The following is a 25724-nucleotide window of genomic DNA, read 5'->3' on the forward strand; positions in this document are numbered from 1 at the left end:
ACTTGGTCTTCCTTTGAGCCTGTAGTTTCCTCTTCATTACATCACTCTAGATGTTCTTCGTGTTGCACTGTTGCAGTCATCACATTTGGGTTATCTGCTTGCAGTAGCCCTCAGTCAGCCTGATTAACAAAGTCTTGGGTCCTGCATCGTTTGCTGTCTCTTCAGGTCATCAGGGGAATAAAATGTGCAGCCGATGCCATTATATCAGTCTTTCTTGCCGTGCGGTGCCTGAAGCAGTTTGCAAGTGCCGGTTGGCCGACTCCTGGAATTTTCGTTTTCGAGTTTCAGAACCAAAGTCTTCAACTAAAAGCTAAATACCCCATTGGGGAAACTTTTTCTTGCTCTAATCTGATGTCAGTAAAAGTAAATAATTGCATTACTTGTGGAAAGCAAATACCTCAAGATTTTCATTCGCACTGTATTCCTTGCCTAGGCCCTGACCATGACGTACCTTGCTGTCTGTTTTGTGCTTTATTTAAACTACGAACTGTCCATCGTCTGTATATTTACGCTTCTAAATATTTTGGTGCTTGGTTCAATTGTCCAGATATGTCTTCGGTAAGCCATCCGACTACCGACATTCTGAAAAAACGCAAAGATAGAGACAGAAACAGACCGCCGAGGTCCAAAGCTGCCAGTATTCAGTGAGACGCTTTCGCAGCCCCTGATACCTGTTACTTCAGATTTGCAGGCCTCTACTGAGACCCATTCTGAGTCCGGTATGCCGCGAGATGCTTCAACTTTGGAACCTGCGGATGTCTCTACCTTGGATGGGTCCGGAGCTGCTGTGCAGGCACCGGCTTCTGAGGGTGTATTCAGGTCTACCAATTTGCGTATTAAACCAATGCCATCTTCTTCTTCAAGGCCTAAAACTCAAACCATGCCTAGAAAACTGGCGCCCAGACCACATGGCCTGGCCTCTATGCCTAAAAAAACAAATGATAAGAATGGCTGAATACCGTATTACTTTAATCAGGGGAAGCCAACTTTCTCCTCTAAGAGACCTAGGACTGAGTTTGTTTGATGCTTCTGATCAGGATTCTGAATTTTCTATTTCCTCTGATGACCAGGATTTACCTTTATCTACCTATGAGGATTCTGATGCTGAGGACTCTATTCCCTCTGCACTCCCCCCCCCCCCCCAGAGGATTTTTCTTTTGGTGAAACCTTGCATACCCTTAGGGAGTATTTTCATTGGGAAAGTCTGGATTTCTCTGATTCTAAAAAGAGGCTTAGGGATTTCTTACTCCTGCCCCAGCACAGGCCTTTAGCCATACCTCCTGTGCTAGAGTTTGTTGATGATGCCTTTTCAGAATCTAGCTTGGCCCCTGACTCTTTGCCCCCTGCTCCCAGAAAACCTGATAGATATTACAGGGTCCCTGACTCTCAAGTTCCTTTTTAAAAATCCTACTGCGGATCCTGAGACCATTTCACAGGGACCCAAGGGCATTAAAGCTACTACTACCAAAAATCGTACCCCCTCTGATAGAGACTCCATGGTGCTGGATAGATGGGATAAGAAGGTATACACTTCTGCAACTTTGGCCATTAGGGCCTTAAACCGCCAGTTTCATATGTTAAAGTATCAGCAGCATATTATTGGCTTGCTTAAACAGAAAATTATGTTGATTCCTGATTGTGTTTAAAATAAGGATTTACAGGATTTACTGCATTCAGCTGAACAAGTTGGAAAATATACTTTGCAATGTGGTTTTGATTCACTAGAGGCATCTTGCAGGGCTGCTGTAACTGGGTCAGTACTTTGAAGGCATGCTTGGCTTAAGGAGCAATTCTTGCCAGATCATGTTAAAGTGAAATTCCTGGATGCTCCCTTAAACCAGGAGTATCTGTTTGGCAACAAGGCAGAAGTTCTTAAATGGAAGAAAAAGCTAAATCTATGCAAACTGTTAAAGATTTTTTTTACAAGTACAACCTCCAAGGTTTAGTAGACATTGGCCTTCCAAGAATTGGTCCTTTCCTGCCTCTTCCAGACCTTCTCAGTCCAAACCCAGAGCCAGCAGAGCTCCCAGGCTTCAGTCCCAGGGTACGCACTGGACTAAGCAGTGGGGGGCCTCCACTTCCAAAACTGGGAGTAATAAAACTCCCCCTATGATAAACTGTCTCAGTGACTTCTTGATAAAACTGCCAAGCACTTCTCAACTGACTGCCCCTTTGGGGGAAAAGATTGCTCTTCATGCAAAGAACTGGGAACTCATTACACAGGACAAATGGGTTTTAAATATAGTGTCCCAAGGATACAGATTTCACTTCCACACATTACCAACATGAAGCGGGTGGCCAGATCTACCCCCAAATCAGTGGGCAGAGGCCCAAAAGCAAGTATCTTCTCTCTTAAGCATGGGGGCTATTCAGTTGGTACTAGAAGAGGAAAAGGGACAAGGTTTCTACTCAAGTCTTTTCCTGGTACCCAGAAAAGACAATTCATGGCGTCCTATCCTGGACCTGTCTGTCTTAAACACCTTTTTGGTGATTCCAAAATTCAAGATGCTGACTCTTCACCAGTTGCTTCCTATGTTAGGCAAAGACGCCTGGTTGGCAACACTAGATTTAAAGGAAGCATACCTGCACATCCCAATCAGGGAATCTTACAGAAGATACCTATGCTTCAAAGCAGGCTACACTCACTGTCAGTTCTCTGCACTGCCCTTTGGTTTATCTACTGCGCCCAGGGTATTCACAAAGTGCCTAGCTCCAGTCATTGCATTTTGCAGGCAAAGAAATATTCAAATATACCCATACCTGGACGATTGTCTAATTCAGGCAGAAAGTCAGGACATACTTTTGAAGCATCTGGCCTTTGTACAAAGGGTGCTAACTTGTCTGGGGTGCACCATAAATTAAAAGAAATCACACCTGGTACCCTATCAACAAATTATATTCCTGGGAGCAAGCTCGAATACAACTTCACAGGTGGCTTTCCTTTTGCCAGAGAAACAAATTCATTTGACAACCTACTTCAAACAAGTGGCCACCAGAACCCTGCTATCTGCAAGCAAATACTACAAGCCTTGGGGTTCATGGCCTCCTGCATTCTTCTAATTCCATATGCAAGACTGCATATGTGGAAACTACAATGGTATCTAAAAAGCCTATGGTGTCTACATTCTCAGGATCTAGAAGCAATGATTCCTATCATACCTTGCCTACGCCTAGAGTTCCTTTGGTGGGCAGAGGCCTGCCAACTAAACAAGGGACTACCATTCACACTACCCCCTGCCGCCCAAGCCCTAGCAACAGACGCATCAGACTATGCATGGGGGGCTCACCTGGCAGGGAAGTGCATTCAGGGCAAATGGAACCCAAATCAAATGCACCTGCATATCAATCAAAAAGAAATGTTAGCTGTACAGAATGCTCTGACAGCTTTCAAGGACCGCATTCTTCCAGGACAATTAATGGAAAAGATGGACAACACCACTGCTATGTGTTACATTAACAAGCAGGGGGGTGCACATTCTTACCCCCTCTGCGGGCTAGCCATGGCGTTGTGGAACACAGACCTGAGCTGCCAAGTGAATCTACAAGCTCAATTCCTGGTAGGAAAGCTAAATACACTGGCAGACAAACTAAGCAGGAACCTCATTGACCCACATGAGTGGAAACTGGAGCCATGGATTCTCAACATGTTGACAAGCAAATGGGGGAGCCCAGAGATAGACCTGTTTGCCTCCCCCCAGAACTACCAATTGGACAAATTTTGCACAAGGACTCACTACAAACAAGCTTGGAAAGTGGATGCTATATCCTTCAGCTGGAAAAACCTACCCGTTTATGCCTTTCCTCCTCTACCTCTGCTCTCCAAAGTACTACTAAAGATCAAATAAGACAAATCGAAGAAAATTTTGATTGCACCGGACTGGCCACGCCAACACTGGTACCCCCTCTTATGCAGTGTGTCACCGTTGGCCCCATGGCACCTGCCTCAGACTCCTACCCTGTTGTCTCAGCAGGAGAACCAGATTCTGCAGCCTCCGCTTCAAACCCTGAACCTAGCAGCCTGGCTAATTACCTAATCTCCCCTTTGCCACCCTTCAGTAAACCAGTGATGGATATCATTTTAGAAGCAAGGAGGCCTAGTACTAGAAAATCTTATGCTGACAAATGGAAAAGATTCTATGCCTGGAACCAGTCTCAAGAGATGAGCATAGCAGTGCCCAATTTACCTCAGATTTTACAGTACTTAACTGAGATGCTTCACAAGGGCCTGTCTTTCTATTCCATCAAAATTCATGCTCAGCCATTTCAGCTCATTATAACACAGAACCTCCTCTCTTTTCTGATCCACTGCTTAAGCAGCTCCTCAGTGGGGCCAAAAATTTAAGACCACCCAGGAGAGCTCCAACTCCAGCCTGGGACCTTAACTTTGTATTGGAGAAACTCACTCTTCCTCCTTTCCAGCCAGCTGCTACTGCAGATTTAAAATTCCTTTCTTGGAAAACAGCATTCCTTTTAGCAATCACTTCAGCAAGAGGGGTATCTGAATTACAGGCCCTTATGGCAGTGGAGCTTTTCATCATCTTTCATGCTGACAGGGTGTCCCTTAGAACCAATCCCTCCTTCATGCCCAAGGTGGTATTCAATGTGGCTCTTAATCAGTCCATTCATTTCCCAACCTTTTTTCCTAATCCGCAGAACAAAAGGGAATGGATACTGCACGCCTTAGATGTGTACAGACAACTTAGATTCTACTTGGACAGGACTAAACCTCAAAGGAAATCTGAACAACCGCTGGTGGCATTTGCTGCAGGGCCAGAGGGGAAGGCTGTTTCAAAGCAAACCATTTCAAATGGATAGGCCATTGCATTCATTTCTGCTATAAGCACCATGGAAAACCTATCCCACAGGGTATCAGATCCCACTCAACCAGGGCTGCATCTACCTCTACAGCCTTTCTCAGAGGCGTCCCTACCGGGGACATCCTAGAAGTTGCTACCTGGAGTTCTGTACATACTTTCACTAAGCATTACCATTTGCCAATTTTCTCTAAATCCAGAGCTGGCTTTGCCACTGCAGTCTTGCGCGGCCTTATAGCTGGTCCTAATGCTATCTAAATTCCTCCTCTAATCCTTAGCTTTGGGAATCTACCCAAATGTGATGACTGCAACAGTGAAACATGAAGAACATAGTACAGTTGTGTACACTTAACCATAAATGTAGATGCTAGAGTGTATTCACTGTTGCAGTCCTGGTTACCCTCCCTCCAGCCCCCTGACTTCTTTTGGCTATATCTCTTCTCTCCTTTACTATGCTTAAAAGCATTTTGGTGTATTTGCTTTTTTATTGGAGGTATATCCATGTCTGTGTGTATATGTATGTATGTATGTGTATATATATATATGTGTGTGTGTATATATATATATATATATATATATATATATATATATATATATATATATATATATACACATATATATGAATGGGTCTAGGACACATGCTCGACTAGCATATGTCCGAATCACAAAACATTGAACACACATACACGAAAGCGCTTAACATCGAAAAGCACTTCCGTGTATGTGTAGTTAAAAAAAAAAAAAAAAAAAAATCTCCTGGATGTCTAAGGTTACTTCTTTTTTGCCATTCCTTTCATGGCAAACAGCTTTCTTCTACTTCAGTTCATGCTCATTCTAGTAGGGCAGTTGGCTCCTCTACTGCTTTTTTCAAGGGTCTGTGTACTAGTTCCATATTGGAAGCTGCTACTTAGTCTACTGTACTTGCCTTTACTAAACGTTACAAGCTGGATGTTATTTCTAGGCCCAGAGTATGTTTTGCTGGGACCAGCCTTCATGGGTTTTTGGAGAGCTTCTCAATGACTTCCTCATCCCATCCTCTCGAGTAACTTTTGTACTCGCCCATTTGAAAAGACTACAGTAAAAGTGATAAAGACGAAAATAGTACAATTGTGTAAGATCTTAACACAACAATAGATGTTCTACATCTCACTGCTGAGATATTCTGTCCCAGACTGCTTCCCATGTTAAACTTGGTCAACTTCTTCAAAACAGTCACCAAAACCATGGATGAGGGGGAGACTGTGTACACCGCCTACCTTGAACTAGCCAAAGCCTTCGACACTGTTTCCCACTCGGGCATAATAGATAAACTCTCCCAGCTTGGCATCAACCCGTATGCTACTAGATGGGTAGCTAACCGACTCACTGATAGACTCCACTCAGTTAAGATAGGGGAAGCCACCTGTAGTAGTAGACCCATAATGAGCAGGGTGTACCCTATGAATCTGTCTTGGGACCTCTACTGTTTAGGATGTACTTTTCTGAGGTACATGTCAAAACCAGTGGTCTGTGGCTGACCAAGTTGGCAGATGACTGCAAGCTGGGTACGGTCTCAAATTCCCCTACTGATGTGCACATCCTCCAAGAGGGCCTTACTCAAACTAATGACTGGTGCCAGAAGAATGTCCTCAAACTGAATGCCAAGAAATGCATCATTATCCCCTTTGGGGAAAATGGTGTCCCCACTAATTATCACATTAATGACAATGTACTAAGCATGCAATCAGTCATGAGGGACTTGGGCATCCAGGTTGATAGCAACCTGACTTTTGACCACCACGTTGCCTCCATTGTACGGAAGGCTTTCTGCATGGCCCGCCTCATAAGTAAGAGTATTTCATCCAGGAACAAGAAGGTCATAACATCCCTGTACTCCTCCCTTATCAGACCCATTATTAGGTACAGTGCCCCCTTCGGCATGTACCTTGCCAAACACATGTAGCAGCTGGAATGACCACAGAGCTTCCTGACCAGGAAAATCCAGAGTCTCAAACACCTACCCTGTACAGATAGTTTAAAAGCCCTGTTCTTCTACTCCATCTCACACAGACTGCTCAGTGGTGACCTGTGTTTGGCATACAAGGCCGTCTCAGACCCAGCCTTGATGGAGCTGCCGCATATCCATAAGTCAAACTCCACTCGTGCAACCCGCATGCAAGGCATCAACCTGGTCTGTGACATTAATAGAACTCGTTGGCGGGATAGAGTTGTGTCCCAAAGATTCCCCCATCTGCGGAATAGACTCCCACTCTGTCAGGCAGAGTACCTCACTAGTCCTCTTTAAGAGGAACCTAGATGACTGGATGGGAAAGAGAAAATACACCCCTGGGATCCCACCTGTGTCCCTGCTGGACAGGGGAAACAGGTGCCGACTTTGTGGGAACATGGGCAAAATTCTTGGCTAGGCTTTTAAGGGCCTCCCGGCCAGTAGCCTAGTATCATCCTGTGAACATATGACCCTATCTCTGGCCAAGGGATCTTTTTCTTTTTTTCTTTCTTTATGTACATGGCTTTAGTTTTCCAACTGAGTTGCTCTGATTCTACTGGAGCAGTCCAGTTTTGAGGATTAGAAACTTGCATATCACTTGTATACCTTATGGCTTGGGTATAATAAATATGTTTGATATACGGCCCGTGGAAGGAGTTAAGGCTTTGGTATGCTGGCCAGATGTTTTGCTATCCTTAGTAGGATATCCTGTATGTAAAGAATATTGCAACACTGCAAAGTAGGATATCTGCTGTTATGATAAGATCTTACGCAAATGTACTTTAACTGAAAGAAACTCTGGCAACCCTTGGGAAAGGGAATAAAAAATAAAATCTTAAGGGTTTGTATGCGACTAAGAGCTGTTTCAGACTTGGGGAGCCCATGTCATATAGGGTAAATAAACCAGCATGAGAACTTTAAAGGTAATTTGAGACTTTAATGGGAGCTAGTGCAGGCTTCACTGGATCACTATGTGTTGGTAGCAATACCAAGACGCAAAGGGGATGTAGAATTCCATGCTAGCTGCAACCAATCAGGTTGTTTTCAGAAGTCCCAGGTAAAGGGAGTTGCAATAGTAAAGATGAGATGAAATCACAGTATGCATCACTATTGCAGGGCTTTAGGTGAGAGTAAATGCTTGGTACATGAAATATGATGATGGAAGAACAAAAAATACCTGGTTCCTTAGTGTCTTGTTAAAAAAAAAAAAAAAAAAAAAAAACGCATTAAACTTCTTCACCTTCTCAACATGCTGTAGTTTTACCACCTTTTGTGACGGTCTGATTCAGAAATGGGTGGTTTGATTGCCCAAGAGTGGCACGAATAGCCGTAGACACTATCTGGGAGGTATTAAACCTCAGGTGATTTACATTTTTTTTCTAGTTCTGGATACGTTTTAAGTCATTGCCTAAGGAGTCCCACAGCAAGCATGTTATTCTGAAGAAAGTTGAGGTAAAGTTGAATATCATCATCATAGCAGTGGTTTTGGGAACCTCTCCTAAGACTGAGCTTATCATACATAAGCACATATACAAAAAAACTAATAAGGGCCCGGAATCCGTCCTTGTGGGCCATGAGGTCAGAGGGTCAGTGGACAAAAAATAAATGGCAGAAACTATCCATTGGGTGTTGCCCATAGAGATATGAGCTCACTGCCCAAAGGATGACTTTTATCCTTAGAAAAATTGCAAACACCAGCAGAGAAGAGAGCAATTTCCAGTTTCTGGAAGAAGTGAATCTGCAGAACCAGGGATTCCATGACTTTTCTTTTGGGAGCAGCCAACAGAAGCCTTGAAGGGTTTGCTCAATTGTCTGTCTCTGGAGGCAGTGAGGAGTCAAATGTCCTTCTGTCCAGAAACATGGCTGGCCTTAAAATAGTTGGACCAAGGAAATAATAGCCAGAGGCTAGTTAAAGCTCTTTTCCCAGACTCCACCCATGCCCATTTTTGCCTCTCCCAGTCTTCCTACCCTATCAAGGAAAAGCAGTATTACAAGAGGTAAAGAATCCAACGTAAAACAAACAAAATAAAGAGCAATCCAGAAGGTCTACCAGACCAGAAATTATCTGGATTTTACTCAAGGTTTTTGATACCCAGGAAGACAAAGGACTTCAGGGCCAATATTGAATCACAGAAAGTTGAAACATTTTGTCAAGAAGACCACATTTTGGGTGGTGACCGTGCAGTCAGTCCTTCCCTATCTCTCAGTGGAAGATTGGACGGGGTATTTGGACCAAGACGATGCCTACCTCCATGTAAAGATAGCAAAGTTGTCATTGAGGTTCCTGTGCTTCTGAGTAGGAGCTGGCCACTACAGTTCAGAGACTTGCTCTTCAGACTTGCCACAGCCTCCAAGGTGTTTAAAAAGTACATAGTTTCTTTTGCATCTCATCTTTGACAGAGAATCAAAAGATTTCAGTACCCAAATGACTGACGAATAGCTACCAGCTCAAAGAAGTTTCTAGTCAAAGCAAGACAATACTTAGTTTGCTTGTCCTTGGGAATATCCATAAACTTTCGAAATCAGTTAGCCAGTTCACCAGCAGACTTTCATTGGATGCTTCCTGAACACTACAGTAGTGATGGAAGTCCACTTAATAGACAGGTCACAATCAATGCAGGGACTGCAGAATCTTAATCAACAAGCACTCAGTTACCTCAGTCTTAAGGAGGCAGTAAGACTGTGATGGCAGCCTCAGTATAGATGTGGCAACATATATGAGAGTTCTTCAATGAACCCTGAAAGTTCAGTAGTCAGAAACAAGGATTCATTATACTGTACATTCACTTTGTCTGTGTATTGTCAAAAATATCACATGCATTGGGGTGTGAGGGAGCATTTTTTTGTGGGGGACTGTTCAGAGTATATGGCAGTAGTAAGAGGCACATTTATAGGTCATCATATTGGAAATTAGGACTGTCTTTCTAGTTTTGCAGGCATTCCAGTACCGCCTTTCTCACATTGTTAATGTCTGAGTAGATGATTGTTACAAAGTGCAGAATGTCAGCAAGCAAGCAGGAACCAGAGCTTACTCCATCTGTCAGGAAGCAGTGAAGGTATGGGAATGAGCTATCAACTCAAGGCTCCTAATAACAATGCCTATCCCAGGACACACCAACACATTAGTGGAGAAACAGTGTAGATGTCGTCTGATGCCTCAAGTGGTCTCCAAGTACATCCATGGTGAATAAGCTGTTTTTGCCATTTGAAAGAATCCTTACTATGATCTTATCACGTCACCTTCCAAAATCAAATTCGGCACTTTCTTTTCCCCTATCCTCAGTCAGACTATCAGAACACCAGGGATGCCCTTGCCCAACCTTGGCCCTCCCTGTCTACTTTTTGCATCTCCTGTTATGCCACTCATGATGAAATTTATCTAGAAAGCCAAGCTGTGCAGAGGCAAATCATTCTCGCAGCTAATTTGGCCTTGAGTTTGCATTCCCCTGCTTTGGGCTAAGTTGGTAAGGAGACTTTGCTTTTTCTAGCCCCATTCCTGGGTGATATCAAATACAGACATGCACTACTCAATCTAACCCTATTGTTTCCCCACTTCCAGTAATGGCCAGGACCCAGATCATCTACAGTGCATGCTCCAGTTGTTAAATTTGCAAAAACCCTTTTCCAGAAAAATGTATGAAAGAGAAATGGTTTAAGTTCTGAGCATAAGCTATTTAACAGTGGCAAGCTCCCCTTTACAGCACCTTTTGCCTTCTTCCTTCACATCTTAGCTCATATTTCTCCACTGTCAAAGTTCACATAGCAGACAATTTCCTGTACCATTAAGGCATTAACCAGTCATCTTTGGCCTGTCAGCGTGTACCTGTAAAGCCTCTTTAAGAGGAGTTTTCCTATTCAGGCCACTGTATAAAGAACTAAACTTTGGTACCAACATCTTGAAGGGCATAATATCTTATGTCTACCCATCCTTTTCTGATGGGGACTTGATCCAAACATTACAGTATACAGACTGGATCAACTTGGATATGAAAGTTGCGCTTTAATCATAACAATAGACCCAGCTGATCCTTTGTGTCTACTGTAATACACCTACCCACCTGTCCTGCATCCAGATAGTCATCTCTGCATTGATCTGCTGATCTGGAGGTAAACCAGGAGCTAGTATGTCAAACTAGTCCTTTCAGGATATCCTTCTTATTGTGCCATAATCTACAGTGGTCACACTTGAACTAGAGATCCCAGCAGAAAAGGATGGGCATCATCGGAGGAGGGGGTGGAACTTTAGCTTGTAGTAGATAAAATGTTGCTAAAGAAAGTGCAGTGATCAATCCAAACATTTACAGCATATAGGAAAAAGGACCAACTGGATCATCTATTATCATGGTAAGTACATAACTTTCATTTCTTGTCTAGAGAAAGTGCAGGTCTTTGTCCCAGCATTGTTCAGTCATACATGTCCAAGTACTGTATCACCATCCTTTTCTAAGCATTCCTCCCCGACATGAGATTTAAATTTCATTATTGACAAAGTTGCCCATTTGCTATTTGACTGCATTAACTCAATAGCATTGAAGTTGGTTGGAAGATGTTTTCTTTAATAGTGGCAGTCACAAAGGGTTTTCTTGCATATCAAATGGAGAAGTTCGCTGGTATTTATTTATTTAGAAAAATATAAGTAGATTAATTCATGTTCAGATTTGTAAAATGTTTTAATTTCTTGAAAGTAATAAAGACAGGAGAAAGGGTTTTGATTGGTATAGTCATAGTGCTATCAGTTAAGCGTGTGTGAATCTAGCACAGTGTAAGAAATACTTTTGTGAGCATACATAAAGAGCTGGTTTGAATTTTCAGAGTGACAGTTTTAGATTTATGTAATCAAAAGCATTCTGTCATGTTTCCTGTCTTGGCTGCAGTTTTATAGTAATTCACACCTTGTCACTTCATATAACTGGCATTTTTTCATGCCATGTTCCCAACCGTCAAGCCAGGTGCACTGTGTAGTAATTACCCAGATCTTTATTTTGTAAGTAAGTAGTAAATGTGCTGTCCTAGATTCTTTACCAGTGTAATGTTATGAACTCACCCATAGGCATGTAATATTTATATTGGCCTGTTGCTTAACCATTTGAACTAATGGACATCTTGTGTTTTCTGTTTGTTTAGGTCAGCAAAATCAGCTTGGTAGATCTCGCTGGAAGTGAAAGAGCTGACTCAACAGGAGCAAAAGGGACAAGGTTAAAAGTAAGGCACAAATATTGAAAGCCAATTTTCCTTGCAGACATATGAGATCATTTCACATTTTGTGTTGTATTCATATAAGCTGCTGAAATAACTAGATATGCAGTGGAGGAATTTAATATAGATTTTATGCATGTAGGTGTGCTAGGTACTCATATGCGAGCACATACACAGACAAATCTGACAGAAGCTGCCCTGCTGCGTTTTCATGGCATTGAGTGAAATAAGGCAAATGTAATATGTCTTTCCACTGTTATGGATATGAAATTACAAAGCTTATATAACATTTTTAAGGTGGAAAAATGCAAATTGCTGTAATGGTAATTCAGGAACAGTTCAGTTTATGGAGTATTTATACAGATAGTTGATATATAAACATGACAGTCTAGGCAGTGTACCATTTTACTTTATGTTCATCATTTTCCTCTAGAAAATATTTGGTGTATTGTTGTCTGTGAAAGGCTGTGTTGGATCAAGGAAGTTAACTCATTAGGTCATGTCATCCAGACCTCCATAGTCGTAGGGGGCACTCATGAAGGATATTTTTGCTTACTGACCTCTAAGTTGATGGTCAGGATTGTTATAAGAGTTGGCCTCGTTCACAGTAAATTATCAAGTGCAGGTCTTTTATTTCCTGGTGCTGAATCCATGTCACTGTCATTAATGTAGGCTGGCACAGTGAAATGGCACTGTGCTAACAATTTTCATTTGAAAAATTGTATAACCTACTTTCAGCTTGGCTCTCAGCTGGGCTTAATTCTTTGTAGAGCTGCATATCCCTACTGTGCATTACAGGATTTGTACCAGGTCTGTAGTTTATTTTTAAATCCAGGAAGAGTAATGACACACACTGCCTGTGGTTACATTTTTGTGTGTGTGTGTGTGTGTATGTGTCTCATGCCTTGAACTAATGTCCTTTTCCAGGGTTGTTTCCTTAACTTAAACCCATTAACTTGCTGCAACAGGCTTCTGATTCCCTGTGACCTCAAAAGGATAAAAAGGTGCTGAAATACAAATTGTACTTCCCTGCTGAGAGCAGCAGCACCCTTTTTTTAGAGGCCACATGAGTATGAAAGTTGTCACTTCTTCAGAGAGATATCCAGTAAGCAATCTAAAAAGGATAAGACTTGAACCATTTTGGACACTTGTGTGGCTCAATGACTTTCAGGCACTGATTTACTTATTATATTAAAACTGTTTTTACCAGCTTTTGAGTTAATTTCCTGAGTTGCTGCTACAAAAGAAGATTGTTACGTTTGAGGAATGTGATGTCTTCCTTTATATCTGGTTATTCAGTTTACTCTTCTTTCATCAGGTCAGAGGAAATTCATCATTTATGCCCCTCACCTTTCTCTCTCTAGTGTTTCAACTTAGAAAAAATTCACCTGTTTTCTCCTTTACACACTCACTTTCAAAAGACTATATTTGCCTCCTACCACCCCCCTTCCACAGAATTTTTAATTTTCAGACCTATCTTAGTAATCTGTTGTATCTACAACAGTCTATTTGTCCTCCTGTTACATCCTTAACATCCTGTCCACTCCTCTCCCGAATCTCCATTCCAGCACTTCAGGTGATCTCCTGAGCCAGACCAGTGATCTGTATTCAGCCAAAAAATGTATAGCTACTACCTATTAGATATGCTGATTTAAGCTTTCTTGAGTCACAGACACGTTTCAGTTTCTAATGATCAATAATCCTGTCCCACTAACACACTGTGCTTTTAAAGTAGTCAAAAGTAAAAAAAAAGTAATGGCTATCTCATTGCATAAATCCCTGAAAAATGACACCATCATAAAGAACTATGTAATGAAACCCCCAGACTATCAGGCTGATGGTACAGAGTTAGGTTGATGGGGTGTCTGAGTATGCTGCTGGCTACCAAAATCTGGAAATGGATTTTGGCCCAGACTCCTTAGAAACTTCAGCTGCTGTCCATCATATAATTGCTGAAATCTTTAACTCTTACGGTTCATCCTGTCTGTCTGCGATGTCAGCAGAATTGCATGTGAAACACAGAAGTTGTATCCTCTAAATGCTTATCACACATGCCACAGTAAAAATGTGAATGCATTGTAACAGAATGTGTGATAACAGTTAGAAATCCTTCATCTGTATAGAGCTACCATCTGTGATCCCCTCAGGGTATGACCTTTCTCATTTCAGTCTTGGATTTCTCTGATATGTTGGCCAGCAGCCTCTGTCCACTAAACATGCAGTATGCAGTTTCCAGGTTTGTTTGGGTGATTGCATATGCTGCAGCAGCTAGAATACACAATCACTTTGCTACCAGTCTTAAAGTACATGCATCTAAGAAAATGCTGCACCCATAAGCTTGTTTATTTTATTTTACATATTTTCATCTTGCGCGGTATTCCTTTTATTTACTATGATGCAACATAAATGGAAGAGGGTGAGTCCAGCTGCATGTGTATACCTTTGTTGAATCGTTGGTGATAGTAGCCAGTGAGCCCCCCCCCCCCACCAAATGGGCTGCTGCAGAAAACTTTTTCCACCTGTTGGTGAATGCTGTTCATGGGGAACCCTAAGCCTGAGATCCCCTTGAACATGTGCTGTTTTTGTACATCCACTCTTAACCTAGATTTTGGCTACTCTGTTTGAATGCAAGCATCTGGACGGTACCAGAAGTTAAATGGCAGAAGAAAGAAGGCTATGAGTCATAATTCACAGCGTTTCCTTCTCCTGAATTGTGGCCATATTGTTTCTTCAGATTATAAATTTGACAAGGGAGAAGTGGAGCTGGGTGATGTTCATCGTGCATACAGCTGCAGTCATAACAGATGGGTTATCCTGCCGTCAGAGCAGCTCGGTCGGCCGAATTCCAAAGTCTAGGTCCGGCGTCGGTTGTCGTCGCTTTCTCCCTGACGTCAGTGCGGCAGGGGTATAAAAGAGCCAGCCGACGCCATCTTCTTCAGTCTTTCTTGCCGAGCGGTGCCCGAAGCAGAAGCAGTTCGCAAGTGCCGGTCGGCCAGCTCCTGAGATTTACGAAAATATTTCAGCCGAAGTCTTCTTGAAAGCTAAGTACCCCGTTGGGGAAACTCTTCTTGACTCAGACCGATGTCAGACAAAGTTAATAATTGCATTTCATGTGGGAAGCAAATACCGCATAAGGATTTCCATTCTTTCTGTATTCCTTGCTTAGGCCCAGACCACGACGTCTCGGCCTGCTGTTTGTGCTAGATTCAACAAACACACTATTAAGCGTCGGGCGGAGTTCGCCCACCACTATTTTGGTAAAAAATTTAATTACATTATGTCGTCGGATACTCCGACTCCAGTTTTGAATAAAAGACGCAAAGATAAGGACCGACATACGAGGTCCGCGACTTCTACTGACACCACGCTAAAGCCGACTACCGGTTCGCCGGTTCTCAGCGAGGCGCCTACGCAGCCCCTGAGTACCGATGACACTTCATTACCGGTGTCTTCTGTGCCCGAGGTCACAGGCTCCTCTGCCCCCATTCCGACTACAGATACCGACGCCACTCTTGGCGGGGAAACTCAGAGTTTAGACAGGCCTGCCATTTCTCAAGGTGTCTTCAGGCCTTCCTCCTTCTTCATTAAGGCTTTCACAAAATCTAAAGCAGCCATGAAAACTAAAAAACAGGGACCACAGACCCCCTCTCAAGGCCCCATGCCTAAAAAACAGATGCTCAAAATGGCTGAGGATTTGATTACTCTTATCAGGGGTTCTCAACCCCCCTCGGACAAAAGGCCCAGATTGGAGGAAGACTACCCTTCCTCAGATCAAGCCTCTATTACCTCAGAACATTCTGAGGACCAGGAATATACATATTCTCCTTTTGAAGACTCTGATGCAGAGGAGTCTATTCCCTCGGTCTCCCCCCTGAGGACTATTTTTTTGGGGAAACCCTACATACCTTGAGGGAACACTTTCACTGGGAAGGCCAAGATTACTCAGATTCCAAGAAAAGGCTCAGGGAGTCCACGGTTATTCCTTCGGCCGAAAGCTTACCTCCTACCGAGGCCTCATCCAGCTTGGCTGAATCTGCTACTGAAATCCCTCCCGCTCTTGCAGGTTCACAGGATTTATCTGATACTATCCCTTTGGATATTTCTACCCCTGCACGTGGAGCTGCTAGGCCACCTGCATCCATGTCGATTAAGGCCTTTGCCAGGGCTAAAGCAGCAAAATCTACCAAAACTGTGCCTGCTAAGACCCCCTCTCAGAGGCCTAGCTCTAGTTCACAAATGCTTAGTCTAGCAGAGGATCTCATTTCTTTGATCCGGGGATCCCAGCCACATCCAGACAGGGCCTCTCACCCCTCCAGAGAAGAGGCCTAGAGTAGAGCCCCCTGAGCCAGTTTCTTCAGATGACTCCTCTGGTGAATCAGATAATTCAAACCCTCCAGAGGGCCCTTTTTCTCCTTATGAGGACTCTGATGCAGAAGAGTCCATTCCTTCTGCCTCTCCGCCTGAGGAATTTTCTTTTGGGGAAACCTTACATGCTGTGAGGGAACAATTTCAATGGCAGGGCCAGGATTTTTCAGACTCTAGGAAAAGGCTTAGAACCTTTTTGCATTTGCCACAGCATAGGCCTTTAGCCATTCCTCCAGTATTTACTGTTGTGGATGATGCATTTCATGATGCTTGTACTGCTCCTGATTCTCTTCCTCCGGCCCCTGCTAAGCCCGATAGGTACTACAGGGTTCCGGACACACATTATCATTTGTATAAGGCCCCTTTTGAAGATCCCGAAACTATCTCCCAGGGACCCAAGGCTGTAGCAGCTACCTCTGCCAAAAACCCCCTCCCCTCTGAAAGGGAATCTAGGGCCTTAGAGAGATGGGGTAAAAAAGTTTACACTTCTGCTACTCTTTCAGCTAGGGCCTTGAACTGTCAATTCCACATGATTCAGTATCAGGAATTTATGTTAGACCAGTTAACTAAAAAACTGTCCTCGGATGAACCATTAGACAAAAAATCTGTGCAGGAAATGGTACATAACATTCAGCAGGTCAGTAATCATTCCTTAAAATGTGGCTATGATGCACTGGAGGCTTCCTTTAGATCAGCCATGACTGGTACAGTGATCAGAAGACATGCATGGTTAAAAGAGCAGTCCTTACCAGACCATGTTAAATCAAAGCTCCTAGATGCTCCCATGGATAAGCTCAGTTTGTTTGGCTCCCCTGCACAGCAGGTGCTGAAGAAGGTGGAAGAGAAAGCAAAATCTGTCCAGACAGTCAAGGATTTCTTGCAGGTCCAGCCTCCAAGGTTTAGCAGGAACTGGCCTTCCAAGAATTGCTCCTTTCCAGACACCTCCACAGCTTCGAGAGGCAGGAATAGGCGCTCAAGAGGCAGGGGTCAATCCAGAGGTGCCTACAGGGGACGTCAGTGGCAGGCTAACAACCAGCGAGGTACAGCCACAGATCCAGCCACCACCACTTCCACAGGACAATCACAGTGACTTGGCTCTGGCACCGCCTACCAGGGAACAACTAGAAGCACCCTTAGGCGGGAAGCTAGCCTTATTTTCAGTAAACTGGCATTACATCACAGGAGACAAATGGATTTTACAGACAATAGACCTAGGTTACAGGTTTCACTTCCATACTTACCAAGGAAGAGAGGAATGCCAAACCTACCTCCAAATCAGAAGACAGAAGCTCTACAACAAATAACTCACTTACTAAGGAAGAGAGCTGTAGAAAGGGTACCATCTATGGAACAAGGGCAAAGATTTTACTCCAGACTCTTCCTGGTACCAAGAAAAGAAAACCAATGGAGACCTATTCTCGACCTGTCCGCTTTAAACACATACCTCATTGTTCCAAAATTCAAAATGCTGACCCCTACAGCAACTTCTTCCCATGCTGGGCAAGGAGTCTTGGCTGGTGACTCTAGATCTCAAGGAGGCATACCTGCACTTCCATACGACCAAATTGCAGAAGATACCTCAGATTTCTTGCAGGATCAGAGCATTATCAATTCTCAGCATTGCCCTTTGGCTTATCTACTGCGCCCAGAGTATTCACGAAATGCTTGGCATCAGTAATTGCTCATTGCAGGCTTCAGGGAATTCAAATTTACCCTTACCTGGACGACTGCCTGTTACAAGCGGACAACAAAATCAGATTAACAAAAGACTTGAAAAGGGTCATTCATCTACTACAAGCCCTGGGATACACAGTCAATATAAAAAAGTCAAGGCTGATACCATCCCAAAGGATAACCTTCTTGGGTGCAGATCTGGACACATCAAAACAAATGGCATTCCTGACAGTAGAAAAACAGGAGCAACTCCCTCTCTACTTCATGGCATTAACAAAGCAGAACCAGCTAACAGCAAGAAAAGTCCTGCAAGCCCTGGGTTACATGGCATCCTGCATAATATTGATTCCACATGCCAGACTACATATGCGAAAGTTACAGTGGTACCTAAGGAATTTATGGTCTCAGCACAAACACAGCCTAGAAACCCAAATTCCAATAATTCCATGCCTGAAGCAAGAATTCCAATGGTGGGCTCAGGCCTGTCAATCAAACAAAGGACTGCCCTTCCACAGCACTCAACCAAGCCAGACCATCACAACGGATGCCTCAGACCTCGGTTGGGGGGCACACATGCTGGACAAGTGCATACAAGGCTTATGGACTCAAGACCAGCTGCACCTACACATAAATCAAAAGGAAATGCTGGCAGTAAAACTGGCAATTCAGACATTCAGACCATTTCTTCGACAGGGTCAACTGTTGATAAGGACGGACAACACCACAGTTATGTGGTACATCAACAAACAGGGAGGCACACATTCATACCCTCTATGCCGGATGGCAATGGACCTCTGGAATGTGGCCCTGAGCTTCAACATTCAGTTACAAGCAATTTTTGTGCCAGGAAAAGAAAATATACTAGCAGACATCTTAAGCAGAACTACCACGGATGCCCACGAATGGATGCTGCATCCGGACATCTTCAAAACCATTACAGGGAAATGGGGACTACCAGAAATAGACTTATTTGCATCCCCACACAATCGCCAACTGAAAAAATTCTGCACAAGGACGTACCACCCACTTGCTTGGAAAGTGGACTCCCTATCTTTCAGTTGGAAAAACCTGACAGCATATGCATTCCCACCTCTTCCTTTGATGCGCAAGGTGCTATTGAAGATCAAAGAAGACCGTCCAAGGATCATCCTGATAGCTCCAGACTGGCCAAGGCAACATTGGTACCCATTACTGAGAAGTATGTCTCGGGAACAAATATGGCCTCTGCCCCTAGTTCCCTTACTGTTAACACAGAACAACTTCAAAACCCTGCATCCAAACCTGAAAACACTGCAGCTGGCTGCCTGGAACATTGCATAAGACCAAATAACCCAGATTTATCTCAAAGGGTTAAAGACATTATCTTGGAGGCTCGTAGACCCTCAAGAAGAAAAAATTATTCCGCAAAATGGAAAAAATATCTCATTTGGAGTACTGCAAAAGGAGAAAATGTGTCACTTGTAAACATAGCTAACATCCTGGAATACTTGGCAGAGCTCTTCCACAATGGCCTGTCCTATTCTTCCATTAAGATTCATGCATCAGCTATTTCAGCAGAATACAACTTGGATCCTCCAGTCTTCTCACATCCTCTGTTCAGGCAGTTTCTGAGAGGAATTAAAAATGTAAAACCACCTAGGAAGCCACCATTGCCAGCATGGGACTTGAACTTTGTGCTAGAAAAGTTGACACTCCCTCCTTTCGAGCCAGCAGCAACAGCAGAATTACAGTACTTATCATGGAAAACTGCTTTCCTGCTTGCAATCACTTCAGCAAGAAGGGTTTCTGAACTACAGGCATTAATGGCAGTACAGCCCTTCCTGATCTTCCATCAAGACAGAGTGTCCATGAGAACTAATCCTACTTTTATGCCAAAGGTGGTCTCCAGGGTATCTTTAAATCAAGCTATCCACCTGCCTACATTCTTCCCCAACCCACAGAACAGGGAGAAAGACTGTTGCATACCCTGGATGTACATAGACAATTACGCTACTACCTGGACAGGACCAAGAGCAATAGAAAAACTGACCAGCTACTGGTAGCATATGCAACAGGAATGGAAGGAAAAGCAATTTCAAAACAGACAATCTCTAAGTGGATAGGAAATTGCATTAGATTTTGTTACTCCTACCATGGGAAGAAAACTCCAGAAAACATCAGGCCTCACTCTACAAGGGCTACAGCCACTACCACAGCTTTTTACGAGGAGTGGCTACCAAAGACATTTTAGAGGCTGCTACTTGAGCTCCGTGCATACATTTGCCAAGCATTATAATTTACCCTTATACTCCAGATCCCGAGCAGGTTTTGCCACTGCTGTTTTGCAAGGGATCTTAACTACACCATAATCTTATTTCTCCTCCTCCCCCAGTTTGGCTATGGTATTCTACCCATTTGTAAGGACTGCAGATGCATCCTTGAAGGACATAGTACAGTTTTGTACCTACCATAAATGTAGATGTCCGATAGGCATGCATCTGCAGTCAGGATTACCCACCCTCCTTCCCCTCTGTGGTACTCCTAGGGTATTTGCCCATCTTGTAGCTAGCTGGGGGAATCTATTATGGTGTATTTGTTTGTATATATGTACATACATGCTTATTTTTTGTTTGCTCTCTGCTGTTTGGAACCATTTGCATTTATCCAAATTTAGCCTTCCTAGAGGGCACCTGGCATCTGGGGCAAGAAACACTGAGGAAAATGGCGTCGGCTGATACCTTTATACCCAAAGAACTGCAGCTATGACGTCGGGTGAAGTGCGACATCAGCCGAGGTCAGACCCAGACTTTGGAATCCGGCCGACCGAAGGGCTGCCTGACGACAGGACAGCCCATTTGTAAGGACTGCAGATGCATGCCTATCGGACATCTACATTTATGGTAGGTACAAAACTGTACTTTATATCACCAAACCAAGGTGGCCAGTTCAGTCCTGAATGAACATTTGGACATTACCCGTACTTTGTATGTCAGATATGTACCATGTTTTTCCAGTTAAGTTCCTTTGGCTTCCTGTCATCGCTTCAGTTTTCCAAACACACCCATCCCCAGGACCCAGAAGGATGTTGTCATTGCATCTTTGTCTGGTTCCCAGTTACTTGAATCTTCTGATACAATGCTTTCCAGCTAGTCCCCTTGGAGAGAAGGTTGGTAGAGATTCATGGGAATAACTGTGATTTTCCGGCTGTCTGCCTCTCATACAGCAACTGCCCTGTGTAGTGTGTGTTTGAGACTGATGGGAGCCTGGAAGCTTTTAAAAACCGGTATAATAACGCAGATTTTTAAGCATTTTGATTCTATATAAATGCTTATTGCTGTAAAAAAAAAGTAAATATATATATTTATATATATATATATATATATATATAAGTAGAATCCAAATAGCAGATAGTCAGCAACTGAAGACTTGTAAGAACCAATATCGAAGTAACTTCCAAATAAAAATTTAATGAAACAAACAATACAAAACGTAAGCGCTTTCACGGACACAGGTCCGCTTCCTCAGACGTTAACATTTCAAAACACTTACTGAACTATATATAATATTAACAACAAGACATCAATTAAGCAATTAACCATTAAGAGTTACTTATGCTTAATTCAAACACATTATTGCACAACTGCTGTTTGCAGTGTTAAAAGCAACAATAAAATGTTCTCATAGAAAATAGAAGCATTATAAAATCAAATTAAAACTGTTAAGTGTTCCCATTTGCAACATACATAAAACGCTTTGCCTAAACACTATTACAGTTACTATTACTATTACTATAATGAACAAATCAATCTCCTTAGACTAATTTATACCATAAAAACTGTAGAATCTACCTGCAAAATAAACATCAGAGGCTGCAACTAATACAGATTTACGACCAAAAAACTGTAACTTAAACTAAGAAATAAAAATATACAGATACATTGCCTGAGAATAAACTAAGTGGGTTTGGGCTGGTTGTATACATAAATAGCACGGGGTGCACAGCATATTATCTAAGGGGTCTACCCTGTAGAATAGGCTTAAGTGGAACGTTTTCATTTAAACCACTTCCACGATGTGCACCCAGTCTCAAGATCCATTTAACTTCCGCTGACTCAGTTAAATTGACTACATCACCCAACCTAGCATTTTCTGAAACCATATGTAGAATTTGAAATAAGAAAATATGTGTGGAATTAGTATTCATTACATGTTTGGCAATAACCAGACCATGTTAAATCAAAGCTCCTAGATGCTCCCATGGATAAGCTCAGTTTGTTTGGCTCCCCTGCAGCTGTGCAGCAGGTGCTGAAGAAGGTGGAAGAGAAAGCAAAATCTGTCCAGACAGTCAAGGATTTCTTGCAGGTCCAGCCTCCAAGGTTTAGCAGGAACTGGCCTTCCAAGAATTGCTCCTTTCCAGACACCTCCACAGCTCCGAGAGGCAGGAATAGGCCAAGAGGCAGGGGTCAATCCAGAGGTGCCTACAGGGACGCCAGTGGCAGGCTAACAACCAGCGAGGTACAGCCACAGATCCAGCCACCACCACTTCCACAGGACAATCACAGTGACTTGGCTCTGGCACCTCACCAGGGAACAACTAGAAGCACCCTTAGGCGGGAAGCTAGCCTTATTTTCAGTAAACTGGCATTACATCACAGGAGACAAATGGATTTTACAGACAATAGACCTAGGTTACAGGTTTCACTTCCATACTCTACCAAGGAAGAGAGGAATGCCAAACCAAATCAGAAGACAGAAGCTCTACAACAAATAACTCACTTACTAAGGAAGAGAGCTGTAGAAAGGGTACCATCTATGGAACAAGGCAAAGATTTTACTCCAGACTCTTCCTGGTACCAAGAAAAGAAAACCAATGGAGACCTATTCTCGACCTGTCCGCTAAACACATACCTCATTGTTCCAAAATTCAAAATGCTGACCCTACAGCAACTTCTTCCCATGCTGCAAGGAGTCTTGGCTGGTGACTCTAGATCTCAAGGAGGCATACCTGCACTTCCCCATACGACTAAATTGCAGAAGATACCTCAGATTTCTTTGCAGGATCAGAGCATTATCAATTCTCAGCATTGCTCTTTGGCTTATCTACTGCCCAGAGTATTCACGAAATGCTTGGCATCAGTAATTGCTCATTGCAGGCTTCAGGGAATTCAAATTTACTCCTTACCTGGACGACTGCCTGTTACAAGCGGACAACAAAAACAAATTAACAAAAGACTTGAAAAGGGTCATTCATCTACTACAAGCCCTGGGATACACAGTCAATATAAAAAGTCAAGGCTGATACCATCCCAAAGGATAACCTTCTTGGGTGCAGATCTGACACATCAAAACAAATGGCATTCCTGACAGTAGAAAAACAGGAGCAACTCCCTCTCTACTTCATGGCATTAACAGCAGAACCAGCTAACAGCAAGAAAAGTCCTGCAAGCCCTGGGTTACATGGCATCCTGCATAATATTGATTCCACATGCCAGACTACATATGCTAAAGTTACAGTGGCACCTAAGGAATTTATGGTCTCAGCAGAAACACAACCTAGAAAGCCAAATTCCAATAATTCCATGCCTGAAGCAAGAATTGCAATGGTGGCCTCCGCCCTGTCAATCAAACAAAGGACTGCCCTTCCACAGCACTCAACCAAGCCAGACTATCACAACTGTTGCCTCAGACCTCGGTTGGGGCACACATGCTGGACAAGTGCATACAAGGCTTATGGACTCAAGACCAGCTGCACCTACACATAAATCAAAAGGAAATGCTGGCAGTAAAACTGGCAATTCAGACATTCAGACCATTTTCTCGACAGGGTCAACTGTTGATAAGGACGGACAACACCACAGTTATGTGGTACATCAACAAACAGGGAGGCACACATTCATACCCTCTATGCCGGATGGCAATGGACCTCTGAATGTGGCCCTGAGCTTCAATATTCAGTTACAAGCAATTTTGTGCCAGGAAAAGAAAATATACTAGCAGACATCTTAAGCAGAACTACCACGGATGCCCACGAATGGATGCTGCATCCGGACATCTTCAAAACCATTACAGGGAAATGGGGACTACCAGAAATAGACTTATTTGCATCCCCACACAATCGCCAACTGAAAAATTTGCACAAGGATCTACTCACCCACTTGCTTGGAAAGTGGACTCCTATCTTTCAGTTGGAAAACCTGACAGCATATGCATTCCCACCTCTTCCTTTGATGCGCAAGGTGCTATTGAAGATCAAAGAAGACCGTCCAAGGATCATCCTGATAGCTCCAGACTGGCCAAGGCAACATTGGTACCCATTACTGAGAAGTATGTCTCGGGAACAAATATGGCCTCTGCCCTAGTTCCCTTATCTAACACAGAACAACTTCAAAACCCTGCATCCAAACCTGAAAAACACTGCAGTTGGCTGCCTGGAACATTGCATAAGACCAAATAACCCAGATTTATCTCAAAGGGTTAAAGACATTATCTTGGAGGCTCAGAGACCCTCAAGAAGAAAAAAATTATTCAGCAAAATGGAAAAATATCTCATTTGGAGTACTGCAAAGGAGAAAATGTGTCACTTGTAAACATAGCTAACATCCTGGAATACTTGGCAGAGCTCTTCCACAATGGCCTGTCCTATTCTTCCATTAAGATTCATGCATCAGCTATTTCAGCAGAATACAACTTGATCCTCCAGTCTTCTCAAGGTACATCCTCTGTTCAGGCAGTTTCTGAGAGGAATTAAAATGTAAACCACCTAGAAGCCACCATTGCCAGCATGGGACTTGAACTTTGTGCTAGAAAAGTTGACACTCCTCCTTTCTCAGCCAGCAGCAACAGCAGAATTACAGTACTTATCATGGAAAACTGCTTTCCTGCTTGCAATCACTTCAGCAAGAAGGGTTTCTGAACCACAGGCATTAATGGCAGTACAGCCCTTCCTGATCTTCCATCAAGACAGAGGTCCATGAGAACTAATCCTACTTTTATGCCAAAGGTGGTCTCCAGGGTATCTTTAAATCAAGCTATCCACCTGCCTACATTCTTCCCAACCCACAGAACAGGGAGAAAGACTGTTGCATACCCTGATGTACATAGACAATTACGTTACTACCTGACAGGACCAGAGCAATAGAAAACTGACCAGCTACTGGTAGTATATGCAACAGGAATGGAAGGAAAAGCAATTTCAAAACAGACAATCTCTAAGTGATAGGAAATTGCATTAGATTTTGTTACTCCTACCATGGGAAGAAAACTCAGAAAACATCAGGCCTCACTCTATAAGGCTACAGCCACTACCACAGCTTTTTAATGAGGAGTGGCTACCAAAGACATTTTAGAGGTTGCTACTTGGAGCTCCGTGCATACATTTGCCAAGCATTATAATTTACCCTTTATACTCCAGATCCCGAGCAGGTTTTGCCACTGCTGTTTTGCAAGGGATCTTAACTACACCATAATCTTAGCTTTCTCCTCCTCCCCCAGTTTGGCTATGGTATTCTACCCATTTGTAAGGACTGCAGATGCATCCTTGAAGGACATAGTACAGTTTTGTACCTACCATAAATGTAGATGTCCTGAGGTATGCATCTGCAGTCAGGATTACCCACCCTCCTTCCCCTCTGTGGTACTCCTAGGTATTTGCCCATCTTGTAGCTAGCTGGGGAATCTATTATGGTGTATTTGTTTGTATATATGTACAT

At 43.2% G+C, this 25724-nt stretch overlaps 1 protein-coding gene across 1 annotated transcript in view; it reads left to right on the forward strand.

Moving 5' to 3' along the window:
- KIF1B (kinesin family member 1B) overlaps positions 1–25724 on the forward strand; it is a gene marked incomplete in the record, with an annotated part of 2363676 nt that overhangs the window by 471144 nt on the left and 1866808 nt on the right. Inside the window, 1 exon segment of the mRNA XM_044063146.1 lies at positions 11926–12003. Coding sequence (XP_043919081.1) covers positions 11926–12003 — 78 coding nt within the window.

This window comes from Protopterus annectens, chromosome 2.part1, assembly GCF_019279795.1.
Source record: "Protopterus annectens isolate FY-2018-M chromosome 2.part1, PAN1.0, whole genome shotgun sequence".
NCBI lineage: Eukaryota > Metazoa > Chordata > Ceratodontiformes > Protopteridae > Protopterus > Protopterus annectens.